The sequence below is a fragment of the Equus caballus genome, chromosome 11 (assembly GCF_041296265.1).
Source record: "Equus caballus isolate H_3958 breed thoroughbred chromosome 11, TB-T2T, whole genome shotgun sequence".
Taxonomy (NCBI): Eukaryota; Metazoa; Chordata; class Mammalia; order Perissodactyla; family Equidae; genus Equus; species Equus caballus.
Window position 1 is genome coordinate 50585909 of NC_091694.1, and position 22545 is coordinate 50608453.

General features: G+C 55.3%; 2 protein-coding genes across 6 annotated transcripts; one reads left to right on the forward strand and one right to left on the reverse strand.

Moving 5' to 3' along the window:
- Positions 1 to 740: 740 nt before the first annotated feature.
- TMEM256 (transmembrane protein 256) lies at positions 741 to 6677 on the reverse strand. Of its 2 annotated transcripts, XR_011423445.1 has the most exons (5): positions 6447 to 6677; positions 6117 to 6148; positions 5787 to 5867; positions 5478 to 5689; positions 741 to 3365 (listed from the first exon to the last, which is right to left on the reverse strand). XR_011423445.1 is itself a non-coding variant. In XM_001504770.6 (4 exons), the coding sequence occupies exons 1-4, from the start codon at positions 6601 to 6603 to the stop codon at positions 5546 to 5548; spliced, it is 414 nt and encodes a 137-aa protein (XP_001504820.4). In that variant the 5' UTR covers positions 6604 to 6677; the 3' UTR covers positions 5466 to 5545. The 2 variants fall into 2 exon arrangements, 1 of the variants encoding a protein (XP_001504820.4); XM_001504770.6 differs by lacking the exon at positions 741 to 3365 and having other exon boundaries at positions 5466 to 5689.
- A 1170-nt stretch (positions 6678 to 7847) lies between these two features.
- NLGN2 (neuroligin 2) lies at positions 7848 to 22419 on the forward strand. Of its 4 annotated transcripts, none has more exons than XM_023653456.2 (8): positions 7848 to 8065; positions 11059 to 11191; positions 14718 to 14768; positions 16885 to 17034; positions 17207 to 17392; positions 17512 to 17704; positions 18056 to 18652; positions 19455 to 22419. In XM_023653456.2, the coding sequence occupies exons 2-8, from the start codon at positions 11086 to 11088 to the stop codon at positions 20326 to 20328; spliced, it is 2157 nt and encodes a 718-aa protein (XP_023509224.1). In that variant the 5' UTR covers positions 7848 to 8065; positions 11059 to 11085; the 3' UTR covers positions 20329 to 22419. The 4 variants fall into 4 exon arrangements, with proteins under 4 accessions (XP_023509224.1, XP_023509222.1, XP_070084064.1 ...); XM_023653454.2 differs by having other exon boundaries at positions 7927 to 8065; positions 10491 to 11191; XM_070227963.1 differs by lacking the exon at positions 14718 to 14768 and having other exon boundaries at positions 7944 to 8065.
- The last annotated feature ends 126 nt before the right edge of the window (positions 22420 to 22545 follow it).

A 22545-nucleotide genomic window follows, 5' to 3' on the forward strand; every position in this document is an offset into this window, starting at 1 on the left:
GCCGGTGACAGGCCGCCAAACAGTGTCAGTAATGAGTGTGCGTGAGGTGAGGCTCGGGGCCAGAGGAGGCAATGCGGTCAGCAGGAAAGGCTTCTCCCAAGAAGAGTCGCTTCGGCTGGGTCCTGAGCCGGGGCCTGCAGGCGTGAGGAGGTCCTGCCCTTTGGGGGCCTATAGGCTGAGGGGCGAGCGGTGAGTTTAGAGAGGGAGTCCCACCCGCGTGCACAGAGGGCCTTGTGGGAGCTGGGACTTGGCCCCAAGGGCAGCAGGTAGCCCACTGAAAGATTTTAAGACCGGCGGAGGTCAAATGTTTTAGAAAAACCATTAAAACTGCAGTGTGGAGAACAATGGAGGCACTCAGGCTGGGCTGTTGGCAGCAGTCGGGGGGAGAGGATGGCTGTGGTAGTGCAGACAGACGGAAGTGGCGGGTTTTGGAGATATTTAGATAATACAGAACTTGTTTGAGGGGTGAGATGTGGAGGGGAGGAGTCCAGGATGACCCCAGGTGCCCGCCTGGTCACCAGGCAGGTGGAGGTGTCACTCATCAAGATGAATACAGGGAGATGCAAGTTTGGGGAGTTCCTTTGCCTCTATGTCCATGTTCCTCTGGGCTGGTCAGGTGCTCCCACAGCTTCAGTCATCATCTGCTTCAGACCCAAGTGCTTGGTACCCCTTAGTGCCACAGATTCTACATGGCCCAAACCATGGACCAGCCTCCACCACAACACGTAAACATACAGAAATTCAGTTATGCAACAAAGATTTAGTGAGCACTTACTATATGTCAGACAGCATTTAAAGTGATAAGAATACACAGCGGTCAAAAAAAGTTTACAAAAATTCCTGATCTCCTGGGGTTTACATTCTAGTGGAAAAGAGACAGATAATGTAAATAAAATACATTGTTAAGTCAGATGATGATAAACGCTATGAAGAAAAATAGAGCAGGATAAAGAGGACAGAGAGGGGTGGGCAGGAGGTGCAATTTTGAAGAGGGTGGACTAGGAAGGCGTCATCAGTAAGGTGATAGTTGAGCAAAGACCTAAGGGAAAGTCAAGGATGGCGCCCTGCAGACCTCTAGGTGAAGAGTGTTTCAGGCGGAGGGAACAAGGGCAAAGGCCTCAAGGCAGAAGCCTGCCTTACTTGTTCAATCAAGAAAAAGGAGACTGGAGTGGCTAGAATGGAATGGAATGAACCAGGGGGAGGTAAGAGAGGTCACAGGAGGCCAGATCACATACGGCCTTTTAAACCATTGGATTATACTCTGAGTGAAATGGGCAGTGCTGGAGGGTTTGGACAGAGAAGAGACATGACACTTACATACTGAAATTGTGGTCTGCAACTGTGGCCACAAGTTAGAATTATCTGGGGTGCCTTAAAAATCCCTCTGCCTGGGCCCCACTTCATAGCAATTTAACTAGAATATGTGGGGTGAGGTGCAGACCTAAGAACTTTTTGAAAATTCCCCAGCAGATTTTAAAATGCAACCAAGGCTGAGGACTACTGTGTTAGAAGGCTCGCTTGCTCCCTCCCTCTCTCTCTCTCTCTCAGGCTGCTCTGTCCAGAGCAGGCTGTAGGTAGGCAAGGGCAGAAGGAAGTTCTTGCAAAAAGCCTGGTGAGATATGAGGATGACTCAGACCAGGTGCTGGAGTGGTAGCAATGGAGGTGGTGAGAAATGGGCAGATTCCGGTTATGTATTTGAGCCATGATGACGGCGTGGATATATGATGTGAGGCAAAGGGAAGTCAAGGTTGACTCAGGCTTGACCCAGGAGACCTTTCAGTGTGAACTCCACCCTGCCTCTGTTTGGTCATTTCCCGCCTGCTCACTCTGTCCTGAGCTCCAAGCACTCCTGTTCTCTCTCTTGACTTGTTACCAGTGTGATCTTGTCCCTTTTTCCTGGTGAACTATTCATGCTGAAACCCAGCAGATGGACGGAAGTCTTACCAGTCCCCAAAGGCAAAACAAACCCACCTCTGTATCTACTTGTAACACTCAGTATTATTACTGTACAGTATTATTACTGTAATAATTGTATCAAATTATTTTTTAAAAGGTCTGTCTTGGGGCTGGCTCCGTGGCTGAGTGATTAAGTTCGCACACTCTGCTTTGGCGGCCAAGGTTTTCGCCGGTTTGGATGGTGGGCGTGGACATGGTACCACTCGTCAGGCCATGTCGAGGTGGCGTCCCATGTGCCACAACTAGAGGGAGCCACAACTAGAATATGCAACTATGTACTGTGGGGATTGGGGAAGAAAAAGCAGAAAAAAAAAAAAACATTGGCAACAGTTGTTAGCTCAGGTATGTACAAGAAGGAAAAAACTTAGCTCTGGGAATTGGATAGAAGAGAGACTGAATCCAGCTTACCCAGGTCCTAGCTGTATGACATAGAATAAGTTACTTTGGGCTGGCCCCATGGCGGAGTGGTTAAGTTCTCGTGCTCCGCTGCGGCGACCCAGTGCTTCGTTGGTTCGAATCCTGGGCACGGACATGGCACTGCTCATCAAGCCACGCTAAGGCGGCATCCCACATGCCACAACTAGTAGGACCCACAACTAAGAATATACAACTATGTACCAGGGGGCTTTGGGGAGAAAAAGAAAAAAAAAATCTTTAAAAATAAAAAAATAAAAATAAAAAAAAGAATAAGTTACTTCATCTCTCTTATCCTCACTTCCCACTAACTTGCAGGACTCTTGAGAAGACCGGATACAATGTACAGTAATAATAGGGACCAATTATCAAGCAGGCCTTATTTATCTTAGTTCCCCAAGAGTCTGGCCCAAAGCAAAGGCATTAGGGATCGTATTACAGGGAGGGTGGCTGTTCCGGATGCCGGAGTCTCCTCCACTTGGAGGTTCCATGTGCCCCAGACACTACCTGAGATGTAGGATGGAAATGCAGCAAGAGCGCTGGACTGGGAGGTGGGAGCCTGGGGATCCACTGTGGGCTCTGCCACTGGCGCTCTGGGCCATTCTGAGGTCCCCTCTGAGGCCTTATTTTTTTCATTTTTAAATGAAGAAATACTGTGATCCTCTACTAATACACCTCCAATCATGCCTCCTCCCTGATCTATTTCAGTGGCTCTCCATTCCCCTCAAGAGGGTCCAAGCTCTCAGCATAAGGCCCTCCACCATTTGGGCCCTACCATCCGCACTGTTCACTACTGGCCTTCTCATGCTCTTCAAGCCAGCCACCAGAAATTCTTTCAGGTCTTCAACACACTGGGCTCTCTCCTGCTTCAGGGCTGCCTCAAAAGCTCCTGCCTTGTTCTGGAACATGCCCCCCTCTCTCCTCATCACTTAACTCCTTCAGGTCTCCACTCTTCCACACGGCAGCTGCTCCAGGAATCCGGAGCTCAGTCGGGGCTGGGGTGGAAGACAGAAATTCCGGGTTGAAAAGTATGCAGATTGTAACAAAAGATATGGGGCTGAATGAGATTACCTAAAGAAATGGTCTGTACTTTTCTGAATGTACACCTTCAGAAAAGTTAAGTATACATCTCCAATATACTTTACAGATATGCACTTTATAAAACATATACAAAAATAGAAATTAAAAAGGATGAAATTACAATATGTATACATAAGAGTTCTATTTTTTTTTCATTAAAATTTGGAAACTGTTGATTTAAACTAGGTAGAGAAGCTGGCAAAGCAGCCACAAAGACAGAGAAAACCAGAAGAGTGGTATCATAGAAGGAACATGATGTGTTTCAAGGACAGTGTGGCCAACTGTGTCAAATGCTACAGAAAGGCTGAGGAAGACGAGATTGAAAATCACCCACTGGATCTGGCCACCAGGAGGTCACAGTGATTCACAGGATTCTTCCAATGGCATTTATGGGGAAGAAACAGGATGGAAGACTGACCAGAGTGGGCTGCATAGTAAACTTGAGTCCAAATCTCTCTCTTGAGTTCAGACACCTTCCTGAGCTCCCCAACTACCTGCTTGGGCCCTCCACTTGGATGTCTCCTAAGCAACATGTCCAAACTAACCTTCTGATCAGCCTCCCCCTAATCTGCCCCGCCTTTAGTTTTTTTCATCTGTGTAACTGCACCTCCACTCAACCAAGTGTGTAAACCAGAAATCTCCCTCTCATCCACCCCTTATGTCCAATCCATCAGCAAGTCCCATCAGCACTATCTTCAAAATATATTCTGAATTGGACCCTTTCATCATCCTTCCATCCTTAAGCAAGCAACCATCATCATCCCACACCTGGACCTCTTCAGTGGCCTCCCGACTGATCTCCCTGTTGCATGCTTATCTTCCTCCAATTGGTTCTCCAGATCTTTTAAACATATAAGTCACATCCTAGCATTCTCTCACTTTAAACCTTTCAATGACTTACTGTTGCACTACAAATAATTTCCAAGTGCTTAACACCGCCTGCAAGGCCTGCACTGACCATCCGGGACCCCTGACTCACTACGTCAGCCACACTGGTTTTGCTCTTTCTCCAACTCACCCAATTTTCTCCTGCTTCAAGGATTTTGAACTGCTCCTTTTCAACATGTTTTGCCAGCTATTCTTTCTGCCTAGAATACACTTCCCCTTCACTTTGCGCATGGTTAGTTCCAGCTGCAGTGGAGGCCTTCTCATCTAAAGGGGCACCGCCTTCCACTGCCCCATTGTTTCACTGCCTCCCTGTGCTTTTCCTTCGAGCACACAATCCAACTCACAATGACATATTCGTGCGTTTTGTTGTTTAAGGTTCATTTCCACTACTAGATGGGAAACTCCACAAGGGAAAGGATGACGTCTGTCTTGTTCACAGTTGAATCTTCTTGTAATGTCTGACTTATGATCAACACTTGATGACTTAAACACGGCCCCCTAAATATCTTCTAGTTCTCTACATGCTGTTGGTGCTACTCTAGCCTGCCCCACCACCTTTCTTCACTCCTTTTCTAACTCAGAAACTTGGCTCACATTGAAGACTCATGTGGCTCCATATTCCTCCCCTGCCCACCTCCATCTCTGTTCAGTTTCCTCCACACAAGAGTTCTCTTAAGGATCATTTCAAGCACTGTGAAGCATTTTCTGCCCCCAATACATGATGTTCTGTCCCTGTTTTGAACTCCAAAGTAGTTTGTAACTAATGGCACTCCTCCTGTCCTGCCTTGCCTTAACCCTGACTTTTAGAGTGAGTGCTCAATAAATTTGTGGAATGACAGGGCTGAAAACCACTGCCCTATAGTAATCTTCAAATTTAACGAGCATCAGAACCACACGATACAGCTTCTCACGCCCCAAAGAAGATTTCAATTAGAACCTGCATTTCAAGCATTCTTTATGACTCTTATGCCCACCAGTTTAAGAACTTCATAACAAGTTAACTTGAAGTGAACAGAATCCCCAGACCCAAGGCTCAGTGATTTAGTCTCAGGAAAAGGAGGGAGTTCAGAGGGTGACAATCTCTATCCCTCCTCCTCCAAGAGGTTAGATGAACAAATACTCCAAAGTTCTTTACTTGCCTTTCTCTTTTAATCGCCTCCCTGCTCCAACTCTCAAAAAAGTACCCAGAAATTAAATACAAGGAAGCTCAAAGAGCCAAGGCAAGCCAGCCCAAGAGTAGCAGGCTCCCTCCCACAGGGGCCAAAGTCTGGATGCTGGGGTCTCCACTCAGAGCCTGGTAGTAAAAGCTGGTGCAGAATAAGGTGGTTCCAGAGGCCAGCAGTAACCCAGCCTGGAGGAGAAACAAGGAAGAATACGGGCTAGTAAAAACAGAGCAGGAGGAGAAGTGGGTGGGGCTTGATCAGGGTTAGACCAGTGGGGAAGATTACCCAGAGGGGCTTTCTGCAGTGCGGCACCCCTAACAGGGCCAGGCTGTGTAAGAAGTGGTGTTTGTTGACTCTGTCAAAGAGCTGTAAGAGAAAGAGAAATGGGGGGACTTCCTAAGCAACGCAGGAGCCTGGATCCCGTGGGGACACAACGGACAAAAGTCCGTCTCCCAACTGAAGTCCCAGCTTGCCTCTAGAGAGTCCCCCGCCTCAGGCTTACAGCCCTGATGGCTGCAGACCCGCGCTCCGCCCCTCTCCTACTTCCCTCAGGGACCCCAGACATTGTGCCCTCATAGACCCGGAAGTCGGAGAGCCCCAGCGCAGTTACTTCACCTCCTTCCCGTAGGCATCCGGGAACTGGGCGCCTGTGAAAAGAAGAGGCAAAGGTTACCAGTTCTAGAACCAGCCCTGACTACTCCGACTCCCGGGGGTACCCAAATGGACACTGGCGAGAAAGGGGCTCCCAGGAGGCTTCTGATTGTTGGATACACGCATGGCAGTTGTGGGAACCAACTGGACCGGGCTGAGGGACTTGAAAAGGTCTAGGGCTCCCCGGGCTGTCTGGTCGATTGGAGCCTCGGCACCTCCTATAGACTCCGCCCCTGCACCAGACCCCAAAGGTCGCCCCTAGCACGATCCCAGCTGCATCCCCAGTCTCCTGACCGTGCGCCCCGTAGGTGGCCAAGCCCAAGGCTCCGGCTCCGGACAAGGCGCCCAAGCGGCGGAAAGTAGCCCCAAGCCCAGCCATCGCTGTGATGGTCACGCGCCGGATGAACACCGCCCAGGCCACCCAGAAGGCCAGCCAACCCTGATCTTCCATGCAAATAAGGCCCACAGGTGCCCAATCCGGGCCGTGTTCATTTCAGCGTCCAGGTCCTCACCCGGGTACTTGCGCCTTTGTAAAGCCTCTGGTGAGTGGCGAAGACGTCTGGCGGGCGGAGAAACCAGAACCAATTAGAAGCGGAGAAGCGGAGCACTAGGGGGGCGGAGTTGGGGGGGGTGGGACTAGAGGATTTGCGTCACGGATTGGCCCACTTTCCAAGTTGATCGTCCCTTCTAACACCGCCCCCCTCCACCTCCGGCCAATTTCCAAAGATCCCGGTCCCCACGCAAAGTTCCGCCCCTTTCTCCACAGGCTCCTCCTTTTCAGCTTTAAGCCGGACCAGCTCCCCAAAAGAGGCGGCCCCACAGATACCCAAGCTCCACCCATAGCCATTAACCCCTGCCCACTGTCCAGATGGCTCCTCCTCCAGGTCCGAAGGCTCCTCCTTCTTCATATGATGCACCGCCCCCTATGTTCACCCACCCCACCCCCCCCGCCTCCCCCACCCCCCATCAACCACTAGAACCCCGAGGATGGGAGATCTGGGGGATGTCTCCACCCTGCCCCGGCCCGTTTCGTCCATCCGTCGGTCTGTCCACTCCCGCCCCCTTCCACCGTTTCCAGTCCCCCCACACTCTGGCGGGCGGGCGGGCAGGCGGGTGGGAGCGAGGGGTGTGCGCTGCTCTCTCGGCAGGGGGCGGGGGAGGCGGCCGCGCGGTGACGCGCGGGGCTGCTGCGGCTGCTCCGCCGACGGATCATCACTCTCGGGCTGGGATGGACGCGGGGCGGGCGGGCCCTGGCGCGCGGAACCAGGAGTCTGGGCCTCCTGGCTGCTAAGCATCCCCTGAAGCCTCCCCCTTACCCTTGCTTTCCCTCCTAGGAGCGGTGCCGACCCCCGCCCCGGGGCTCCAGACTCGGCTCCCGCCCTCCTCTGACTCCCCGGACCTCCCCCTCCCGCCCGCCCTCGGGATCGACTAGATCCCTCCCCCTCCCCGAGGATTCCGGCTGGATCCCTGCCCCTGCACCGCGGATCCTGCGCTCCTGGGCTCCGGGCCCCTGGGGATTGCCGTGGACTCCTCCTCCCGCACCCGATCCCTTAGGATCCTCCGCCTGTACCGCCTTCTGGTCCCTTGAAACCGGCCCACGGAGCCAGTGGATACCCAATCCAGTGCTGTCCCGTCGCCTCCTCCTCGCCCCGCTGTCCCCACTGCGGGGTTCCCTGTTCTCGGGTTCCTCCTAACCCGATCCCCTACCTCTCTTTTCCCCGGGGATCGACTGGATCCCGGCCCCGCCCCCCGGGGCTGGGGCGATCCCCTTCCCCCGCCGGGTGAGGCGCTGCGGGCGGGGGCTGGGCCTGCAGGGCCGCGGGGGCTCAGAGGCCGCCGCCCCCCTCCCGAAGCCCGTCTGTCCCCTACTCGGAGCCCTGGATGGAGGCACCACGGCCTCAGAGCTGAGCCAGGTAGGAGCTAAGCCGGGCTGGGTGGAAGGGGCTGCGTGGCGGTCCACTGGGGTCTCCTTCTTCCCATCTCTTTCCCTGCGCCTGGTTTCCCCCAGCCTGCTCTGTCTGCGTGTCTCCGCCTAGGGATGCTCTCGCCGTGTCTCTGCGTCTCGGTCTCTTTGTCTCTGCCTCTCTCCAGCCCATGAATGATCCTTTGAATGGGCCCACAGACCCCGTGTGTTCCCATCTCCCCCTCCCCCTCCTTCTCCCCTTCCCGGCCAAGCCATTTTCCCCACTGCAGGAAGAGGGGGGGGGGCCTGCGGCCTGAGCCCCCGTCCCTCAACTCTCCCCGGCTGGGGGAGTCAGGCCTGGGCAGGAATGGAGAGAGCAAGGCAGAGGGATAGGGAGAAGGAGGGGGGAGCAAGATGTGGCAGACAGAGATGAGAGCAGAGGAGAGAAAATGGGGGAGACAGAGATAGGGAAAGGGGAAAGAAAGAAATAGAAGGGGCTTGAGAGAGAAATTTGGGGAAGGGATTTGAGAGAGAAGGATGAGAAACACCAGGGAGGGAGATACAGAAGAGAGAGATGAAAAAAAGACTGAGGGGTAAGAGACTGAAGGCAAGAGCCAGAGCAAGCTGGAAGAGGCCGAGGAAAGATGCTCTGAGGGAGTGCTATGGAGAGGAGAGAGATGGCGGGGGGAGGGCTCCAGGGGGAGGGAAGAAGGGGGAAAAGCTGGCTGGGAGGCGGCCAGGGGCCTAAAGTACCTTAAGGGAGGAGGGGTGATAGAGGCAGACTGTGTTAATGGGAGGGGGAGGGGGCGGCAAGGCCATGGAAGCAGAGCCCAGCCTGGCATGGGCAGGGGAGATCCTGAGGGAGTCAGCCCTAAGCCCCCTCCAGGTGCTGGGGGAACAGGAGCTTAAGAGGACCTGAAGAGCGGGAGGGCATGACTGGGTGTGTGTGGTAAGGATTCCTGTGTCCTCATCTCTGGAATAAATTGACACCTGCAGAGAGCCACCCGCGGGCTGGCGCCTGGCTCTGAAAACCCCGCGTCAGCAAACAGCTCTGGCGGCTGGGGGGGGGGGGGGGGGGACCGGGGGTGCTTGCTGAAATGACCTGGGTGTCTGCCCCTTTGGTCTGATCTCTTCCCTTGTCCTACTCCTGGTGCCCTGAGCACCCAAGCATCAGAGTAGCAACTGTGGGGGGCTGGCAAGGGGAAGGGGAGATGAATAGCTGGGATGGGACGGAGAGAAAACTGAGGTTTGCCCCCAGGACATAGGTCAAAATGCTGTGCATGGAGGAGGAGGTATCTGTGGCCCAAGGCCATTCAAGACTTGGGGGACAGTTGGTGGGCACATCTGATGCCCTCCAAACCCACCTCAGCACCCCTTCTGCCCAGCCAGAGGCCTGGTCACTAGAGCTAGGCTCTGATTGGCCAACAAGGGGCAAGAGGCGGGTCTTTTAGGGTTCTCTAAGTCCCCAATCTCCTGCACCACCCCCAACATACATACTTCTTCCTCTATGCTAAGGTTGGGGGAAACTGTAGCATTCTGACTCATGCCTCTGCTTTCCCCCTCATGCCCTGAATGGACCCCATAACCAAGCCAGCCCCTTCCCCTCTTCCTCCAGACCCCTCCTCCAGGGTTAAAGCTGCAGCCCGTTGCTGAGGTAACATTGCGGGGCAGCATCCTGTCGCCCAGCAACCAGCTGCAGGATCACGCATCTGTCCCTGGATTTGCCCCTCCAGCATCCCCTCCCTACTCTAGCCCCTGCCTCAAGGCACCTTAACTTCTAAGGGAAGAAATGGAGAGGGCCTGGGTGAAAAGGGTCCCCTGCTGCACAAATCCTTAGAGAATGGGATGTTGAAGGGAGGAGAAGGTGCTGGGCTTGTGCAGTCCCAAAAAAGATCTGAGTTTGGCCTGGGGTTGGGGTTCAGTACCATGAAATTACAGCTCAGAAGTAATTAACACGTATAAACAAACCTGCCACTTCCTGCTAATTAATGACTTGGTATTTTTATTTTCTCTTCCTTGTCTATCTCATCCCTCCCAGGGAGGTGGGAACTGGCACTCCTGAGTCCCCTGAGGAGAACCTGCCTGGGAGGGATAAAGCAGTTGGAAGGGGGTGTCCTGGGTCTAGGGAGCTGACCCTCCTCTGACTCTGTCCTGGACAGTTACCACATCTTGACTCCACCCCAAGCCTCAGACTTTTCTATCTGGGTTCCTGCTGATGGGAAGGGGTTGCTGGGATGGGGGAGGGGTCAGGGGGCCTGGGGGTAAAAGAAGGGGGCAACTTGGTCTGAATTCCAAGTCACTAACCACTTGTCTCTTCTGTCTCCCCATTCCTTTCTGTCTGCCCCGTCCAATTTCCCTTCCCTTCTTCCACCTCTCCTCTGTATTTTTCTGTCCGTCCGTCTGTATCTTGCATACCCTGTCCCTCCTCCCCGCAGGTCGGGCCTGCCTTCACCTTCTCCCACTTCCTTTCCCTTCCCCACCCCTTGCCCCCTCCATGGAGAGGAATAGACCTCTTCTCTGTCCAGTCTAACCCAGGTCCCTCCCCACCCCCCTCCTCCCTCCTTTCCCCGGCCCCCTCCTCCCTCCTGGGGCGAGGGGGGCCTCCCTCCCTCTCCCCCCCCTTCTCTCTCTCTCCGAGGGGGGGGGTCCCGGGGAGGGAGGGGGGGTCCCCCGATCAGCATGTGGCTCCTGGCGCTGTGTCTGGTGGGGCTGGCGGGGGCTCAACGGGGGGGAGGGGGTCCTGGCGGCGGCGCCCCGGGCGGCCCGAGCCTGGGCCTCGGCAGCCTCGGGGAGGAGCGCTTCCCAGTGGTGAACACAGCCTACGGGCGAGTGCGCGGTGTGCGGCGTGAGCTCAACAACGAGATCCTGGGCCCAGTCGTGCAGTTCTTGGGCGTGCCCTACGCCACGCCACCCCTGGGCGCCCGCCGCTTCCAGCCGCCCGAGGCCCCCGCCTCGTGGCCCGGCGTTCGCAACGCCACCACCCTGCCGCCCGCCTGCCCGCAGAACCTGCACGGGGCGCTGCCCGCCATCATGCTGCCTGTGTGGTTCACCGACAACTTGGAGGCGGCCGCCACCTACGTGCAGAACCAGAGCGAGGACTGCCTATACCTCAACCTCTACGTGCCCACCGAGGACGGTAAGGGCACGGGCACCAGGCCGGGCACCCCGTGGACACAGCCCACAAACGCACATGCAGACCCTCAGGCACTGGCATGGCCTGAGCCCGGTGCTGGGCCTTTGTGGGGGCTGTGAGGAGCAGTCTGTCCCTGCAGGCTCCGCACGCCCTCCCAGGGTGGTACAGCGTGCCTGCCAGGCAGTCCTAGGAAGGAATCCCACAGACAGCCACCCCAGAAGTTCTTTGTGCCCACGAGAGAGTCCATGACTAGGCTGGGCTTACCCACCCCTCCCGACAGAGGCACACACAGAGTGGCTGCTGAGGGTGATCAGGTGATGGAGGCATCCATCTTCTGCCTAGACAGACAGTCACTCTCTCCAGCTCTGCCCCACCTCCCACCTCCAGGCCTGGGCTTGTCCCTGGCTGAATATCCACTTTAGCTACATCTACATTTAAAGAACAACATAGACTCCTCCTTTCCGCCAGGCCGGAAGGGCAGACTTGCATCTGTCACATTAGATCCAGAGCTTCTGGCCTGAGCTGAGTGTCGCTTCTCCAGGATGTTCTGTCCCCTGACCCCCATATGCCCTAAAAGGATCAGGGAAGCTCCTTGGCAAAGGCTCCTCCACTCGTGGCACAGCCCACCCATCCCCATCAGCACACTAGGGCTCTTCAGCTGGCTGTTCTTGTCAATGAACTCTGTAGTTCACTACAGCAGTGCTCCTGGCCTCCAGCACACTCCCCCTGGACAGTTCTCCATCTGCCAGCCTTCAGCACGCCAAGATTAATCAGAGTACCTTCTAGGGGTCTACAACACAAGAGTGGTCTCCAGCCACCCCAACACACCACATAAACATCCCCCATGTGATCCTACTTACACCCCATGTCGCTACTCCAAAGCACCTCAACACCTCTACAGAGACGATTCACCTTGCAAGACTCCCACAGGCCGTTTTCCAACAACTTTACACATAGGCCTAGTACCCAGGAAACCCCGTATGTACACCCTACACACCTCTTACTGCAACATCCTGTCCTCAAGTCCCACCGCCAGGAATCTCAACTACTCAAAACTCAGGTCATGTACCCAACCAACCTACACATTGACCATGTGCTCCAACACCACACATATCACAGTTCCCAGCAACTTCACACAGCGCACATCCCAACACTTCTCTGAAATTGTCTACCCATCACCTACACAGGCATGTGCCCCCAGTATCCCTGGATATAGATCACATGCCTTGGTAACACCCATACATAGGCCTTTACCCCAATCACTGCACCTACTGCCTGCTCCAACAGGCCACTCACACCACAGCTCCCAATACCCTCAACACTCCTCAAACATTGCTTACCCTACTTCCTACCTAGAGATCATCTGTATCATACCTCAGGCTGTGACAACATGACCAGCAACCCTACACTCTACCCACAGATCTAGTATTCCAACACCTTGCTCCCTGCACTCAGAGTCCTCTCGTGCCAATCACAGAACACCTCATGCACCTCAGCCAGTGTCCTTAGCACCTCCCATTTGGACCATCCATCCTATATTCTTCATACCAGTCACGTACCCTAACACCCTACCTACCCCTCCCCATATAAACCATGCCTCCTAGGAACCTGAACACACAATGCACAGAAGTATCACCTACTCCAGTCCTATCCAGATTCCAAGCACCCTAATAGGCCATTTAGCCCAATATACTCCACACATCCTCCCCAATTCCTCAATACTCTCCATATGAGAACCATCCACTTCGCATTTCCCTGCCTTCTCATGGACAACTTAACCCACCACCCTCCTGCCTCTGAATCACTCTCCCCAGTGCCTCCACACAGACTGACTATCTCAATGCTCTCGGCTCATGGACTCTCCACCCCCACATCTTCACGTAGGTTGTCCTACGTGAAGCCCAGTGTCCCCCTCAGTGGGCTATCTGTCTCATGACCCCCCATGTGAAACATCCACCCAGTACTTCCCACCAATTGTCTGTCCACCCCAACACTTCCAAATAAGTTGTCCACTCTGCCCCCACACCACTTAGGCCCACACCTTCTATATTTTTAACCAGCACTTATTGCAGACCTGCTAGGGGCCTGACACATTCAGGTGATCTCACTGAAGCTTCACACCAGCTTTGGGAGGAAGAAGTTGACTCAGGCTCATGCGCGCGCGCGCACACACACACACACACACACACACACGCATACACACACACACACTCTTAATATTCTCATGTGCACACATGCCCTGCTGACTTCTTTCCCATCCCTATCCTGTTATGGAGAAGAACAGGCCCTGATCCTAATGGGTCCCCGTGGGTCATCATTGCCAGTTGGGAGAAACCTTCCAGAGGCTGGCCTGAGCCTTGCTGACCCATCCCTCCTCAGTCTGTTGAGGAGAAGCCAATCAGCCTGGGGGAACCCCTCAGGCCTCTGGGTTCCAGCTCTCCCCTGACCAAGCCCACAATCAGAAAGGAGCCTGGAGCCAAACTCTGAGCCCAGTCTGAGGCCTTTCCCTGACAGTGGGCACACTTTGTGCCTCCCAGCACCTCCTGGCACCTTATGTGTCAGGCTAGCTCAGGGCACTGTGTTTCCTCTTCCCTCTTTGTGGACTGAACCCCCAATTGGGGAGGGGGGCTTTTGGCATTAGAGCAGGGGTTGGTGGGGGGCTGGTGCCCCTGGTGGGAAGTTTACCATTTTGGGGGAGGAGAGCAGGTCTGGGTAAGGGATGAGGTTGGGGGTGTGCAGAGGGAAGAGTTGGAGTGGAGGGCAAGACCTGATGACCCCTTTCCCTGCTTCGCCCCACCTTAGGGAGATGGGGCGAGAAGCCAGGCCTGTGAGTACAGATGGAAGAGCAATGCTGGCGGGTGAGAGGCTGGGTAGGTGGGCAGGCAGCCTTAGCTGACCTACCCACAGCTCTCCAGTGGGGAGCTGAGGGCTTCCAGGGGCTTCAAGCTGCGGGGGCAGGCTGCCCCTAACCCCGTCCTACCCTCTGCCCTCCAGAGGGAAGCAGAGTCCTTTCTGCTGCAGCCCCTCCTCTCTACAGCCTGAGGGAGCAGGCAGGTGCTTGGCTGGCCCTGAAGAGGGCCTGCGTGAGTGGTGGCTTGGGTGGCACAGCTGGCCTTGGGCTCCCAGGCTCCCTGGGGGGCTTCCCCTCCCCACCCCCCACACCTCTAACACTGTTTCATTTCCAGCAATTAGCAAACACATCGACAAGCCAAATCCTGTCCAGCCAAGTCAATATGTCTTAAGACAGACCTCAGCCCACTCAGGCACCCCACCCCCCCAAAACCAGCCTTTTCTTTGGGGCATGACTTTTTCCGGGGAGGGGAAAAAAATTGGGTTGTAGAAACGTTTTTCTCTTTTCTTGGTTTCTTTTTCTTGCAAACAATTTTGCTTTTTTTGGCTTATTTTTTCTGCCCCCCCACCCTCCCCTTTTCTGCTTTCTCTCCTCCCCTCCCCATCCACCACCTCCCCCGACCCCCATCTTTCCCCACAAAATTGTCCTTTTTTCTCTGTTTTGTGTTCCCGGTCTTAGGTCCGCTCACAAAAAAACGTGACGAGGCGACGCTCAATCCGCCAGACACAGGTAGATTTAAAAATCCCGCTGCTGCATGTGGTTGCTGATAAGAGGACGCTCACAGCCCTGCCCCTAACTAAATGCCCCACAGCCCTCAAGGCCCCTCAGTTCTCCCAACTAAAAAAACGAAAAAGAAAAGAAAAGAAAAATTTGTAATAATTGGAAAAAAGAATTATGAAAACTTCAAACAAAATTTGAAAAATGTTGGACCCACTAGAAAACCTGCAAGAAAAGCTAAACATGGTGAAAATTAAGTGAAAAAAGAAATTGGAATGTCAGAAAAAAAAAAAAAACAAAGAATTGGATAGAATGTTTAGAGTTTGACAGAAATTTGGACTGTTTTGAAACTTGTGAAATGTAACAATTTGAAAAAACAATTTTAATTTGGAGCGAAACAACATTTGAAAAAAAATTTTAAGTTGGCAAATTGATGACACAATTGAAACCTCAGAAACCTGCTACAATTTCCAAAAGCCTGTCAGACGCAGAAAATGCAAACATTGGAAGCAAATGAAAGAATTTGGAAATTTTTGAAAACAGGGCCCAATATCTTGAAGTTTCACCACAAAATTTTGAAAAAAAAATGCAAAGAACTTTTTTCTTTTTTTCTTTTTTTCCAAAAATGGATCTTTTTGGTTTTTTCCTTTTCTTGTTGAATCTGCCCCGAGAGCTTCTTGCTTTTTGGTTGTTGTTTTTTCTTTCTTTCTTCTTTCTTGATCCGGTTTTTTGTTGTTGGTTTTGAATTCTTGTTGCCCCAGCCCCCCTTCCTGCTCCTTCCCTTTCTGACTCCCCCTCCCCCCACACTGGGAGTGGAGGTGCTGGGTGGGGAGGAGAGGGGAGAACTCAGGACATTTAGGACAGGACCTTGGAGGAAAGGAGACTCTAGCCTGAACTGCTGGAAGCCCACTGGAAGTTCAGGGAAGAACAGGATTTGGGGAGGACACAGAGGGGGCACTGCCCACCTAGGAGCTCCTGGCCAAAGTCAGGCTGAGGGAGGTGGCAGAGAAGGTCCTAGGAGACAGGAGGCAGGAAGCTGTCTGTGGAGGGTGGAGGGGAGTGTCTTAGTGACTTGTTGGTTGACCTTCTGGCAGGAGTAAAGTTTCTAGCAGGATGAAGGAGGGTGGCAGAGGTGCTGGGGACCAGCTGTGGAGACCCAGGCCTGGCTCTTGTTTGCTGAGTGCTAGTCAGAGATTGCAGGTGTCAAGAAAGAGGAGGGCCTGAGGGACAGTGGTGACCCCAGCTTTGGCACTGTGGCTGAATCATGGAGGGGCTGCAGGGGAGGGTACTTAGTATAACCTTGGGGACCCTGGCAAGCCCTCTCAGACTCCCACCCTCTTCTGGAATTAGTCACTCCTCAGTCCCCTCTGGAGTGCCTCAAGGGCCTACTACATGTGGTAGTGATTATGGGATCTTTTGGGGACGTGGCAAGAGGGGGGTCCAGTGCAGAACCCAGGGCTCAGGCCAGTTTGGGGCGGGTCCGAGACTAGAAGTTGTACCTTGGCTTCATTAAGCAGGCTCTTTCCCACCCTGCCTCCTCTTGCCACAGTAATTAGGCTGGGGGTTGCCATGGTAACTGGGGAGGTGACCTAGAAAGGAATTAGGGCGGGGAGGAGACCAAGCCCCCAGGGACCCTAGGGCCTGGCACCCCCTCACCCACAGACCAGGCTACCATGTGGAGCTGAGGCCCAAGGCCTGAGTCTGAGGAGATGCCAGGACCCTCCCAGCATCTCTAGCTCTAGTACCAGCCTTGGGAGCTCGCTCTTCCTCGGAGCAGGAAGGAGATTTACTGTGTGTGTTTGGGGAGGGGGTTCCCTGGATCCAGCAGATGCCCTGAGGAGGGCCACCCCCCACCCCCACCTCTGTTAGGCTTCTTGGAAGGTCTGCCCAGCATTTGGAGAAGTGCTGTGGGGCAGGCTGGCAGGAGGTGGGGAGGGACCTTCTGCCAGGGATAGCTGGGGAGGGAGGGAGGGGTATCCGGTCTTGCCCCCCAGGGATGGGAGTGACATGTCCCCTGAGCTCTGGGCTGGTCCTCGGCAGGCCTGGGAGCTGAGTGGTGCTGCTTCTGGTCTGACTGTATTCTTGTCCCCCACATCTTGGCCCACCCTCCCGCCCCCTCCCCACGCAGATATCCGGGACTCTGGGAAGAAGCCTGTGATGCTCTTTCTGCACGGCGGCTCCTACATGGAGGGCACCGGGAACATGTTCGATGGCTCCGTCCTGGCTGCCTATGGCAACGTCATTGTAGCCACACTCAACTACCGGCTTGGGGTGCTCGGTGAGGGTGGGCAGCCAACTCTAGGGACTGGAGTCTGGGAGGGAGTCTTGGTGGGCAGGGTTCCTCTAAACCCAGCAGAAGCAGAATGGCTTCCAGGCTGGACTGAGCTACCCAGAAGGGGTCAAGGGCACTGTTACACCCCCAGGAAGCCCCTTTCTTCCTCTGTCTCCAGGTTTTCTCAGCACTGGGGACCAGGCTGCAAAAGGCAACTATGGGCTCCTGGACCAGATCCAGGCCCTGCGCTGGCTCAGTGAAAACATTGCTCACTTTGGGGGTGACCCCGAGCGCATCACCATCTTTGGGTCCGGGGCAGGGGCCTCCTGTGTCAACCTTCTGATCCTCTCCCATCATTCAGAAGGTACAAGCAACCTCCTCAGTCTGCCCCTCCCTTCTCCTTTCCCACACCCCTGACCCTACCAGCTCCCCCTTCTCTCTTGGGCTGATACCACCCAGCCTGAAGCCGGTCCGTCTTGCCAGGGCTGTTCCAGAAGGCCATCGCCCAGAGTGGCACTGCCATTTCCAGCTGGTCTGTCAACTACCAGCCGCTCAAGTACACGCGGCTGCTGGCAGCCAAGGTGGGCTGCGACCGGGAGGACAGCGCTGAAGCTGTGGAGTGTCTGCGCCGGAAGCCTTCCCGGGAGCTGGTGGACCAAGATGTGCAGCCTGCCCGGTATGGGTATGAGGGTGGGAGGGGGCCAGGTCCTTGCTGCTTCCAAGGAGGTTGAGGCTGAGAGGTGCCTGCAGGCATTCCATTTGGCAAGGAGAAGCGGGCTTCAGGCCCTCTAGCAGCTCTGCCTTCTTCTTTCTCAGACACCTTCCCTAAGTGGAGGTGCCTAAACAGAGCAGGTGTGCACAGGATACCATGCAGGGCTTCAGGGAAGATTTGCTGAGAGGCCAGGTGCCCTGAAGGACTCAGGAGATTTTAACACGCGGAAAAGGGTTTTCTGGGCAGAGGCCCAGCAGGCTGTGAGCAAAGAGGAAGCCATGAGCAGGTAATGAGACCGTGACCCCTTCTCCCCAGCTACCACATCGCCTTTGGGCCCGTGGTGGACGGTGACGTTGTTCCTGATGATCCTGAGATCCTCATGCAGCAGGGAGAATTCCTCAACTATGACATGCTCATTGGCGTCAATCAAGGAGAGGGCCTCAAGTTCGTGGAGGACTCCGCAGAGAGCGAGGACGGTGTGTCCGCCAGCGCCTTCGACTTCACAGTCTCCAACTTTGTGGACAACCTGTATGGCTACCCGGAGGGCAAGGATGTGCTGCGGGAGACCATCAAGTTTATGTACACAGACTGGGCCGACCGGGACAATGGCGAGATGCGGCGCAAGACCCTGCTGGCACTCTTTACTGACCACCAGTGGGTGGCACCAGCTGTGGCCACCGCCAAGCTGCACGCCGACTACCAGTCCCCTGTCTACTTTTACACCTTCTACCACCACTGCCAGGCTGAAGGCCGGCCCGAGTGGGCAGACGCAGCGCACGGGGACGAGCTACCCTACGTCTTTGGTGTGCCCATGGTGGGTGCCACTGACCTCTTCCCCTGCAACTTCTCCAAGAATGACGTCATGCTCAGCGCTGTGGTCATGACCTACTGGACCAACTTTGCCAAGACTGGGTGAGGGCCAGAGGGGCTGGGTGGGGCACCTTTGCAGGCCAAGGCGCACACACCCTCCATCCTCAGTTCCTTCTCTCCTTCACACGGCCATCATTCCTCCATTAGGGTGCTCTTGCCTTCTCCACTCAGACACCTGCTGGACACCTTGTCTGTGCCAGGCACTGAGTTGCATGCTGCAGATTCAGCAGAGTTAGACAGAGAGGTCCCTGTCCTTTCTGGGGGTGGGCTCACTTGGTGGCTTTGGCTCCATGTCTGTCTGTCCTTCCTTCCCTTGCCTACCCACCCTCTCTCTGTCTCCTCCCTGTGCTCTGCCCCTCTGTCTGACTGCTCCAGTCTGTGTCTGAGTATGTGTAAGGGTTTGTGTCTGTTTCTTTATTGCTGTCTCTACATCTGTCTTAAAATTTATCATATCTCTCCGCTCTCTCTGCTCTTTGATCTGTTTCCTTTTTGCTTGCTGGTTTCGCCCTGGCTGTCTCTCCTGTGTCTTTGTCTCTGTTTCTATGTGTGTCTATCTTGCTCAGTCTCAGCTTCTGCCTCTCCCACGGGCTATCTCTGTCTCTGCCTATCTCTGGCCCTCTGTCTTCATCTCTGGCAGTCTGTCTCCATCCCTATTTGTCTCTCTGTCCCTGTCTCTGGCAGTTTCTCTGTCTCTTCTTGTCTATCTCTCTGCCTCCCTCTTTTTCTCTGACTTTCTTTCTGTCTCCCTGGCTTTCTGCATCTCTTATCTCCCTCCCCTTTCCTCTCACACCTCCGTCGGAGCCTCACCCTCACTCCTTCTTTCCCTGCCCTCCTGTGCCCACAGTGACCCCAACCAGCCGGTGCCGCAGGACACCAAGTTCATCCACACCAAGCCCAACCGCTTTGAGGAGGTGGTGTGGAGCAAGTTCAACAGCAAGGAGAAGCAGTACCTGCACATCGGCTTGAAACCACGTGTGCGTGACAACTACCGCGCCAACAAGGTGGCCTTCTGGCTGGAGCTCGTGCCTCACCTGCACAACCTGCACACAGAGCTTTTTACCACCACCACGCGCCTGCCTCCCTATGCCACACGCTGGCCGCCTCGCCCACCACCCGGTGCCCCAGGCACACGCCGGCCCCCACCACCTGCCACCCTGCCGCCTGAGCCTGAGCCTGAGCCTGGCCCCAGGGCCTATGACCGCTTCCCCGGGGACTCACGAGACTACTCCACGGAGCTAAGTGTCACTGTGGCTGTGGGCGCCTCCCTCCTCTTCCTCAACATCCTCGCCTTTGCCGCCCTGTACTACAAGCGGGACCGGCGGCAGGAGCTGCGGTGCAGGCGGCTCAGCCCACCAGGCGGCTCAGGCTCCGGTGTGCCCGGTGGGGGCCCCCTGCTCCCGGCCACCGGCCGCGAGCTGCCACCAGAGGAAGAGCTGGTGTCACTGCAGCTGAAGCGGGGTGGTGGCGTTGGGGCGGACCCTGCTGAAGCCCTACGCCCCGCCTGCCCACCCGACTACACCCTGGCCCTGCGCCGGGCACCGGACGATGTGCCTCTCTTGGCCCCCGGGGCCCTGACCCTGCTGCCCAGTGGCCTGGGGCCCCCGCCGCCCCCGCCACCCCCATCTCTCCATCCCTTTGGGCCCTTCCCTCCGCCTCCCTCCTCCGCTCCCAGCCACAACAACACGCTACCCCACCCCCACTCCACTACTCGGGTATAGGGGGCGGCCTGGGGAGGCCCTCCTCCCCAGCCCTCCCGGCCTGGGGAAGTGCCACTCAGAAGGCAGGGAGGAGGACTTGGCAACAGGCTTTTCTCGTGTGGAGCTGTCACACGTTGAGGAGCATTAGGTGGACGTGGATTTCCTCACCGGGATGCGTGTTTTGCCCATGCAGAGAGGCCCACTCTCTTCTCTGGACCTGGGCCTTTGTACAACTGGAGGGCGTTTTTTGCCCTCCGCTGGGACACCAGTCTTCGGTGTGTGGAAGCGTGGGAGCATTTTCCCACGCAGAGGTGTGCTTTCTCATGAGGGGGTGTGTTTTCCCATGTGCAGGGTAAGGTTTTTTTTGCCGCCCTGGACACATGTTGGCCCCCTCAAAGAATTTCTGCGGGGATTTGTACCCCAGAATCCTGTTCCCTCATGCCTTCTCCCACCTCCTCCCCCTTCCCCATCCCATGGAGACCCTGGAAGTGGTGTGTTCACGGACAGTGACCCTTGGCCACCAGACAACCCACGGTGGTGCCTGGGAAGTAGTGAGGAAATCACAGCCCCCCCTCCCTGTCCCCCCACTCCCACCCCAGCGAAGCATGTTTAACCCCCGTGGCACAAGTCAGATGGAGCACGTTCTCCCCGATTGGCTTCGCCTTCCACAGATGACAGACACAGATTCCCTGCTAGGGGGATGGGAGGAGATCCGTGCATCCCTGTGCTGCCTGGGAACTTGTTTTCCCATGGGTCTGGGACACATTTCTCTGAGTGGAAATATGTTCCTGCATGTGGATGTGTGTTTTCCCATGCAGACGGTTGGTTCCTTTCTAGCACCTCCCTGCATCCCCCAGGCCTCAGGCCCAGCACTTAATTCCTCCTCACACAGCAGGTGGGAACAGACTTCAGCGGACCTGAGGGGAGAGCTCTGGCTCTCCCTCCCCTAGAGATGCTGAGTTAGGGGGCGGGGGTGTGGCACCTGTCACCCACAGAGGCCATGCATGTTTAACCAAAGCCCTCATCGGGGTCTGGGACAGCCTTTCCCTCAGTCTTCAGACCGTTGCTCATCGTGCCAAACTGGGTAGGTGAGTTTAAGAGGAGAAGACCCCCAAAGTGTGCCAAGGATTCCCCAGTCCTGGGCCAGGGCAGGTAAATGTAGGGGCAGGTGGATACAGGGGAGGGAAAGTGGCAGCAAAAGGGGTCCTGCCTGTCTGTTTCCTCTCCTTATTATGTCTCATCCCTCCCTCTGTGCCTCAGTTCCCCGTTCCCCCATCTCTGTCTCTCTCTTTGAAGCTATCTCCATCTCAGCGTCAGACCAGCTTCTCCCTCGGCTGCCCACTCTCTTCTTTGACCTGCCTCCTCTTCCCTTGGCCACCAGGGCTAAAGGAAAGGAGTGGTGGAGGATGGAGGGGAGGAGAGCAGGAGAGAAAGGCTTCACAGGACAGGCTGGGGAGAGAATGAGGTCAGCTGTGCTGAGGAACAGATGGAGGGGGCAGTGGGAGACGGGGCTTGGGCTGATACCAGCAGGAAGAATTTGAAAGGACATGTGTGAGGTGACTACCCGGAGGGGACCAGAGGAGAAAGGGTTTGAGCCTCTGGGGAAAAGAACGAAGTTAGGAAGGGTTTTAAAAGACACCAGTGGAGAAGGAGAGAATCCTCATCTGCTGGCATTTTGTGGGTTTGTTAGTGCCAAACTTGAGTAGGGGGTGGGGTGCTGTCTTCCACTGACACCTAAATCCAGAATCCCTCGTCTTGGCTCCCGGGAACTTTGCCTCCTGACTGTCCCTTCTCCTCCCGCCTCCACCCATGGAAACTTAGTTCTTTTCCCACCCCTCCCTGCCTGGTCCGGCTCCTCTCCAAACAGCCATGCCCTCTAAATGCTAGGGACCTGGGCCCTGAACCCTGTAGACAGATGCCCCACAAACTGGGGTATGGGAGGGGGGCTGGGGGACCCCATGATTCAGCCACGGACTCCAATACCCGGCCCCTCTCCCCAGAACAATTCCCTGACAATCCCATATCCCCACCCCAACCCTTCGCGGCTCTGTACACATTTTTAAACCTGGCAAAAGATGAAGAGAATATTGTAAATATAAAAGTTTAACTGTTGGTTGTGCCTGCCATTATGGGGGTGGTGTGGGGCGGGGCCTGTGAAAAAATAAGCCTTGGGGAAGTGACTGCCAATGAGGGAGCAGGAGGGCCTCTGAGCCCACAGCCCTTTTCAGTGAACAGCTC

Excerpts from the sequence above, each read along its gene's own strand:
- TMEM256 (XM_001504770.6), bottom strand. The coding sequence starts at position 6,603 with ATGGAAGATCAGGGTTGGCTGGCCTTCTGGGTGGCCTGGGCGGTGTTC. Across the intron at positions 5,868-6,116 it reads CGGATGCCTACGGGAAGGAG|CTCTTTGACAGAGTCAACAA; the intron begins GTGAAGTAACTG and ends TTTCTCTTACAG. Across the intron at positions 5,690-5,786 it reads ACTGCAGAAAGCCCCTCTGG|GCTGGGTTACTGCTGGCCTC; the intron begins GTAATCTTCCCC and ends TTTCTCCTCCAG.
- NLGN2 (XM_023653454.2), top strand. The coding sequence starts at position 10,735 with ATGTGGCTCCTGGCGCTGTGTCTGGTGGGGCTGGCGGGGGCTCAACGG. Across the intron at positions 11,192-14,717 it reads CTACGTGCCCACCGAGGACG|GTCCGCTCACAAAAAAACGT; the intron begins GTAAGGGCACGG and ends TCCCGGTCTTAG. Across the intron at positions 17,035-17,206 it reads CTACCGGCTTGGGGTGCTCG|GTTTTCTCAGCACTGGGGAC; the intron begins GTGAGGGTGGGC and ends CTCTGTCTCCAG.